General features: G+C 42.2%; 2 protein-coding genes and 1 non-coding gene across 3 annotated transcripts; 1 reads left to right on the top strand and 2 right to left on the bottom strand.

Moving 5' to 3' along the window:
• Nucleotides 1-239: 239 nt before the first annotated feature.
• Nucleotides 240-3,342, bottom strand: LOC112082981. Its single transcript, XM_024150702.1, has 7 exons — nt 2,839-3,342; nt 2,481-2,602; nt 2,238-2,378; nt 2,080-2,173; nt 1,580-2,031; nt 462-1,398; nt 240-383 (listed from the first exon to the last, which is right to left on the bottom strand). Exons 1-7 carry the CDS (start codon nt 3,340-3,342, stop codon nt 240-242), a joined length of 2,394 nt encoding a protein of 797 aa, XP_024006470.1.
• A 26-nt stretch (nt 3,343-3,368) lies between these two features.
• On the bottom strand, nt 3,369-4,552 carry LOC112082980. The gene is made up of 3 exons (XM_024150701.1): nt 4,112-4,552; nt 3,564-4,028; nt 3,369-3,503 (listed from the first exon to the last, which is right to left on the bottom strand). Exons 1-3 carry the CDS (start codon nt 4,550-4,552, stop codon nt 3,369-3,371), a joined length of 1,041 nt encoding a protein of 346 aa, XP_024006469.1.
• A 676-nt stretch (nt 4,553-5,228) lies between these two features.
• LOC112083220 lies at nt 5,229-5,335 on the top strand. Its single transcript, XR_002897513.1, has one exon. It is a non-coding gene; the product is annotated as a small nucleolar RNA R71 (small nucleolar RNA).
• Nucleotides 5,336-7,303: the final 1,968 nt, after the last annotated feature.

The following is a 7,303-nucleotide window of genomic DNA, read 5'->3' as shown; positions in this document are numbered from 1 at the left end:
ACCCAGCAGACGGAGCAGGTGCTTCGGTTGGGTGCTCTTCCGTCTTCTTCCTCACATCTTCTTTTCCACGATAAAAAACTTCCTACCTGTTTTCTTTTTTTTTATCTTTTTGAAAAACAAAGAACCTAAAACAAAGTTAGTAGCTAAGAAATGAAATACACAAAGTTAGAGACTCTTACCAGTGGGTTGCATCCCACCAAGTGCTTGTTTTAAGTCACTAGCTTGACTTGGAAAACCATTTAGGCTTGAGGAGGATCGCTTAAGGTGAGTGATTCATCCTCTGCGACATTTGGACCAGCAAAGTATGGCTTCAACCTCTGTCCATTGACAACGAAATCGTCTCCTTTAGTATCCAGCAACACTACACCTCCATATGGTCGAACCTCTATGATGAAAGGTCCAGATCACCTTGATCTCAGCTTTCCAGGAAAAAGCTTCAATCAAGAATTAAACAGCAGTACCTGATCGTTTGGTGCAAAATTCCTGTTGAGGATCCTCTTGTCATAGAAAGCTTTGGTTCTCTCCTTGTAAATTTTTGAGTTCTCATAGGCCAAGTGCCTAATCTCCTCCAACTCGTGCAGCTGCATCACTCTCCTCTCATGAGCACTTCTAGCATCACAATTCAGCAACTTCACTGCCCAAGCAGCTTTGTACTCGAGTTCTACTAGGAGATGACATGCTTTTCCATACACCAAGTGAAATGGTGTAATTCCCAAAAGTGTCTTGTAAGCTGTCCTATACGTCCAAAGAGTATCATCAAGCTTCACTGACCAATCCTTCCTTGTGGTGCTTACAGTTTTCTGCAGAATGTTTTTGATCTCCTTGTTGGATATCTCAACCTGTCCACTTGTCTGAGGATGGTATGGGGTCGCCACCTTGTGCTTTACACCATTCTTCTTCAACAAGTTCTCAAAAACTTTGTTGATGAAGTGAGAACCTCTATCGCTAATCACAAATCGAGGCACACCAAACCTTGGGAATATGACAGATTTGAACATCTTCAAAACCACATTTGCGTCATTTGTAAGGCTAGCCAGAGCTTCGACCAATTTTGACACATAATCAACTGCCACCAGAATATACTCATTGCCATAAGATGATGGAAATGTCCCCAAGTCGATACCCCAGACATAAAAAATCTCCACTTCCAGAATGAAGTTCTGCGGCATCTCATTTCTCCTGCTTATGTTCCCTTGCCTCTGGCATGTGTCACACCTGGATATGAATCTCTGCTCATCTCGGAACATAGTAGGCCACCAATACCCAGCCTGGAGAAACTTTGACACAGTTTTTAAAGTGGAAAAGTGACCAGCATAAGGTGAACCATGGTAATGAAATAAGATCCCAGGTATCTCCTCATCAGCTACACATCTCCTGAAGATTCCATCCGAGCAATGCCTGTATAAGTAAGGCTCATCCCAAAATTAGTGCCTCACGCCCTTTAGTTGTTTCCCACGAAATCTGCAGGTTCCTGCTGTGCAGCAAGGTAATTTGCAATTTCTCCAAACCAAGGGAAACCAGAATGCCGAGTTACTTCAACTGAGTTGCAAAAATTCGTCAGAGCAGGTGCTCGTCGAACCCAGAAACATCAATGGCGTAGACTTGTTCATCCAAGAGGCTGTCATCTAGTGGAATTTCATCATCAATCTTCAGCCTTGAAAGGTGATCTGCAACACCATTCTTGATCCCCTTTTTGTCTTTGATCTCCAAATAAAATTCCTGCAACAAAAGGATCCATCTAAGGAACCTTGGCTTGGTATCCTTCTTCGTCAAGAGATACTTCAGCACAGCATGATCAGTGTGGACCACAACCTTCGATCCAACAAGGTAAGACCTGAATTTTTCAAAGGCATAAACTACTGCTAAAAGCTCTTTCTCAGTTGTGGCATATCTGCACTGAGCTTCGTCGAGTGTTTGGCTGGCATAATAGATAACATGGAGCTTATTTTCTTTTCTCTGACCTAACACTGCTCCCACTGCATATTCACTAGCATCGGTCATGACCTCAAAAGGTAGTTTCCAATCTGGTGGCTGGACAATAGGAGCGCTAACCAAAGCTCATTTGATCGTATGAAATGCCTCCAAACATGCATCATCGAACTCGAATTTCACATCTTTGCACAGCAGCTGCGTCAGAGGTCTAGCAATCTTCGAGAAGTCTTTGATGAAGCGTCTGTAAAAACCAGCATGATCCAGAAAACTGGGAACCCCTTTGACTGATGTTGGTGGTTGCAGACTCATCATCACCTCGATCTTTGTCCTGTCTACTTCGATCTCTTTCTCTGAGATTGTGTCCCATCACGATCTCATCTCTCATGATGAAATGGCATATCTCCCAGTTAAGCACCAGATGCTTCTCCTCACACCGCTGCAAGACCCTGCACAAATTAGACAAACAGACAGAAAAGAAGTTTCCATAGACAGAAAAATCGTCCATGAAAACTTCTATTATGTCCTCAATCAGATCAATAAAAATCGACATCATGCAGCATTGGAAAGTCGCCGGGGCATTGCACAAGCCAAATGGCATCCTGCGGTATGCAAAAGTGCCATAAGGACATATGAATGTCGTCTTCTCCTGGTCGTCTAGGTGGATTGGGATCTGAAAGAAACCTGAATAACCATCTAAAAAGCAGTAGTAAGGATGGTTAACCAATCTTTCAAGCACCTAATTAATAAATGGCAAAGGGAAATGATCTTTGCGAGTTGCAGCATTCAATTTCCGGTAATCTATGCACATTCGATGCCCAGTAACAGTTATAGTTGGTATCAATTCATTCCTATCATTTTTATCACAGTAATGCCACTTTTCTTATGAACTACATGAACCTGACTAACCCAATTACTGTCTGAAACTGCATAAATCACACCAGCTTCTAGAAGTTTCATTATCTCCTTCTTAACAACATCTTGTAGATTCGGGTTTAACCTCCTCTGATGTTCTACAGAAGTCATCGATTCATCTTCTAGATGTATTCTATACATGCAAAGATCTGGAGAAATCCTTGGAATGTCATCTAGTGAATATCCTAAAGTTTTTATGTACTTTCTAAGTTCACAAAGAAGCAAAGCAATCTCTACATTGTTCAATTCAGAGTTCACCATCACAAGGTATGTCGAATTGGGTCCTAGAAATGCGTACTTGAGCCCCGCTGGAAGGGGTTTGAGCTCGAGCTTCATAGCTCTCAATTCGCTCCAAGGACCATGAATTGATCCGTCGCGAGCAAGTGCTCCAGAATCGGGAGCAGGTTCTCCATCAGCGTTTTCTACAATTAGGCTCTCCTTGTCTCCCAAGCTCATGTACACCACCAGCCTCTGCATCCTCATGCTTGCATCCAGCATCCTTGCAAAATCATCAGTTTCCTCACTCAGATACCCATGTTTTTCTTTGGATTTTGTGAGGCAACTTCCAAAGGATCAATGGCTAAAACCTCTTCAGCAACCTCTTCAGCAATGTCTGAACAATCATCAATAACAAATGTCTGCCCATCCAGCATTGGTTTCTTGAGGAGTTTGTTCATTTAAAATCACACCATCATATCTCCCAGCTAGAGATCTATCACCCCTCCTTTAACGTCAATGATTGCACCAGCTGTGCACAAGAAGGATCGACCCAAAATCAGAGGTTCCTTGGGTTCCTCATCAAGCTCTAGAACCACAAAATCTGCTGGAATGAGTGTATCGCCTATCTGAACATGCAAATCCTCAAGTATACCAACCGGAAATTTGGTTGATCTGTCTGCATATACCAGCGAATTTTTTTTCGGTTTGAATCTGGTGTAATCCAATCGCTTAGCCACAGAGTAAGGCATCAGATTCACACTTGAACCAAGATCGCAGAGAGACCTTGCAAACAGCACATTACCAATCCTAACTGAGAGAACAAATATTCCTGGATCACTTCTCTTCTTCAGCATCTTGTTCTGCAACACAGCACTGCACTCCTTCGAGACCATCATGACACTCTCTTCCTCAACAACTTTTTCAGAAACTAACCCCTTCATATATCGCTTAAGGGCTTGTATCATCTGAACACCATCAGCTAAAGGCAGCTTACTTTGCCTCTTCTAAGTCCTTGCGAGACTTTTTTTGGTGGAACAGGGTAAGGTACCTTAGGCGTATAAACTCGTACAGGAAGATTTGCTGGAGCAGTTGGCCGGAGCAGGTGATCTGTTGAGGGTCCAGGGTGCTCCATCGTCTCTTCTACGTAAGGAGCAGGTGCTCTAGTCGAGGAAGTATGCTCTATCGTCTTTTTTACGCCATGAGTTGGTGCTCCTTCTTGGAGCAGTTGCTCCATGACCTTTTCCTTCCTCCTTTCTGAGACAACGATTGTTGGTGCAGCATGCAGTGTCTTCCCACTTCTCAGCTCAATAGCATTCACAAACTCATTTATGGGGTTTTCACCTTTTCCAGGGAGATTTCCAGGTGATCTCTTCACAGATTCAGCAGTCTGAGCTACCTGAACATCCAGCTTCTTCACATGAGTCCATACTGCCTCATACTTGCCATTCAAATCATTGTACATGGTGTCCACTTTGGCATTAATCTCCATGGAAGACTTTTGCTGATTAACCAGCAGTTGTTACATCAAGTTTTTCAGCTCATTCTGCGAGTTATTTGGGGAACTCGAAGAAGGATGCAGACTTGTGAAAGGCAACTTCTACTGATTTTCACCTTGAAACCGATTCTGATTGGTGATGAACTGCTTCCCTTGGAAGTTGCTGGAGAAGTTCTTCTGAAATCCTGACTGATTCTGCACTCCTTGCTGCGGATAGACCTGATCATGGGGGTTCTCAACATTGTTGGTCCTGTAGGACATATTCGGGTGGTTCCTGAAGTTGTTTAAGCTGCGATTCTGCACATACCCTTGTCCATTCACAAAGTTCACTTCCATCTGATCATCATCCCCTGCTTCTACAAACTTTTGAGCAAGAGGTGTATCACCAATCTCATCAGCAAAATGCACAGATTCCTGGTTCTCTTTCAACAGCAGATTCACCTTTGCTGTAAACTCATCGATCTTGTTCAACTCCACACTATGAACTGCTTTGCTAGACCTGTCATACTCTTGGGATTTGTTGCTGGAGCTTGCAGCTAAGTTCTCAATCAACTCATAAGCACCTGCTTTGGACTTAGTCATGAAATCGCCATTGCTAGCTGCATTCAAAGCATTCCTGTAATGCCAGTTGACACTATCATAAAAGGTTGCCAGAATCTACTCATCAGAGAATCCATGGTGAGGGCACTCTCTTCAGTACTCCTTGTACATTTCCCAAGCTTCGCAGAAAGCTTCACCAGGTTGCTATCTGAACGACGAGATCTTGTTCCTCATAGCTGCAGTTTTGGACTTAGTGTAGAAGTGGTCTAAAAACGCTGATCTGCACTCTATCCAAGTAATCAATGACCCAGCTGGCAATGACTTCAACCAGCGCGAAGTTTTATCCAAGTGAGAATGGAAAAATCTTGCACTTCAGAAAATCGCTTGGTATCCCATTTGATCCAGTCGTACTGCAAATCTCCTCAAAATTCTTGATGTGGTCCATCGGAATTTCAGCAGGAAGCCCATGGAAAAGATGCTGCTTTACCAATGAGATCAGCTGAGGTTTGATCTTAAAGTCTTGCCTATTAATCGCCAGAGGAGCAATCGCACCTCTGCTTTGGTAAAAAGCATGCGGGTTGTCCTTATCTCAAATGGCAGACTGTTGCTGATCCCTGTCTTGCTGAGCTTTTTGCAACTGCTCCAATTGTTGTCGAAGCTGCTGCATCTCATCTACCATGTTGTTGTTTCCCTGATTGCCCATGTTGGCTTGAATAGGCCTTTGACGTCTGTTTTCTCGCTCGACTCTTGCTAGCTCGGTGTTTGACAAAGAAACAAGATCTTTGGTGTAGTTGCTTCTTGTGGATATGTTTGACGTACACCTGATACACACGCAGACAAGAGAAAAAGAGTAAAAGTTAGGAAGGTCTTATTCTGAATTTCAAACCAAGAATCAGAGGTAACGAATTGGTCCCCGTCGCAATGGCGTCAAAAATTGATTCCAACTGAATGTATCTCATAGTTTCTACTGCAATAGAACAGTTTTGAGATTGTAATATAAATGATTCGAAATCCAGATGACCAGTGTTACTCTATGACTCTACGAGGACTGAAAATAAAGCTAAGACGAAAGATGATTTGTTTGTGACTGTAACGACAAGTAAAAGCAAACTAAAGACGGGTTAAATTCGAATTAAAACAAGCACTAGACCAAGGAAATTTGCAGGAGTTTCAGAGATGAGAATCAGATGGCTATTCAGGACACAATTTGAATGCAGGTCTCAAACTAAAACATAAACATATACCGATCCACTGTCATGGTATCAATAACTTTGTCTAACAACATAAATTATAAACTGTCGTTTGAACCTAGAAAATTGCAGACAAGCATTAACAAGCATGTTTGATCTGTTCACGATTTGCCTTAACATCAACTGTCGTTGGCTAAGGACAAATCGCTCACCAATGTTTATTCTAGCAACCTATTGCACTTTTGATGAATAAATTAACCTAAGATCGAAAATTGAGTGACCAGTTCAACCTAAGCGTTAAGTTTAACAAAGGTGAAGACAATCGATTTTAGCCTTATTTGCATCTAATTCTCTAACTCATGAAATCCTTTGAAAACCTGTTATCTAGCTAAGAGATCTACTCAAACATGGAGAAAAACACAGCAACAAATGAAAAGGAATTCAAATAAATCACAGAAGTGATAAAAGGGTTCAGAATTCTTCTCAAAGTGTAGCAGGAATTCCTCTCCCAAAAGCTTACAAGCAAAAATTCTCAAGTATAGAAAATTAAAAAAAAAAGCGTAGAAGAAAGTCTGTAAAAACGTGGTTCTGTTTTTGAGGCGGCTCTGGACTTTTTATTCTCTTTCTGGTCCCATAATTAGGTAAAGATCGTTTTCTTTATTTTTCTCTAGGTGGTTGGAGCAGGTGCTCCACGAAAGGGTGAAATCGGGAGCAGGTGCTTCCGACCAAGAATGATCTAACTTCGTGTAAATTGGCCTCTATTGCTCAGGTTTAGCTCCTTTTTGCACCAAAAGCCTCAACTGCTCCAATCCTCGCCTAAAGCTCCCTAGATACCTGAAATCACTTGAAAAATACTCTAAAGACTCCAAAAACAATTAGTAAACACAGGTTAGAATGAGTTAAAATCTCCACTTATCATTGCGCTACAGTCCTGCTGCAGAGGATGTGTTCCTTTGGCATACAAAAGATAACACCTACAAGACGAATTTTAGAACCAGCACCACTCGCGATCAAT

The sequence above is a fragment of the Eutrema salsugineum genome, unplaced genomic scaffold (assembly GCF_000478725.1).
Source record: "Eutrema salsugineum unplaced genomic scaffold, Eutsalg1_0 scaffold_7, whole genome shotgun sequence".
Classification (NCBI taxonomy): Eukaryota; Viridiplantae; Streptophyta; class Magnoliopsida; order Brassicales; family Brassicaceae; genus Eutrema; species Eutrema salsugineum.
The sequence above is the reverse complement of the archived record's forward strand: the minus strand, read 5'-3'. Positions and strand labels throughout refer to the sequence as shown.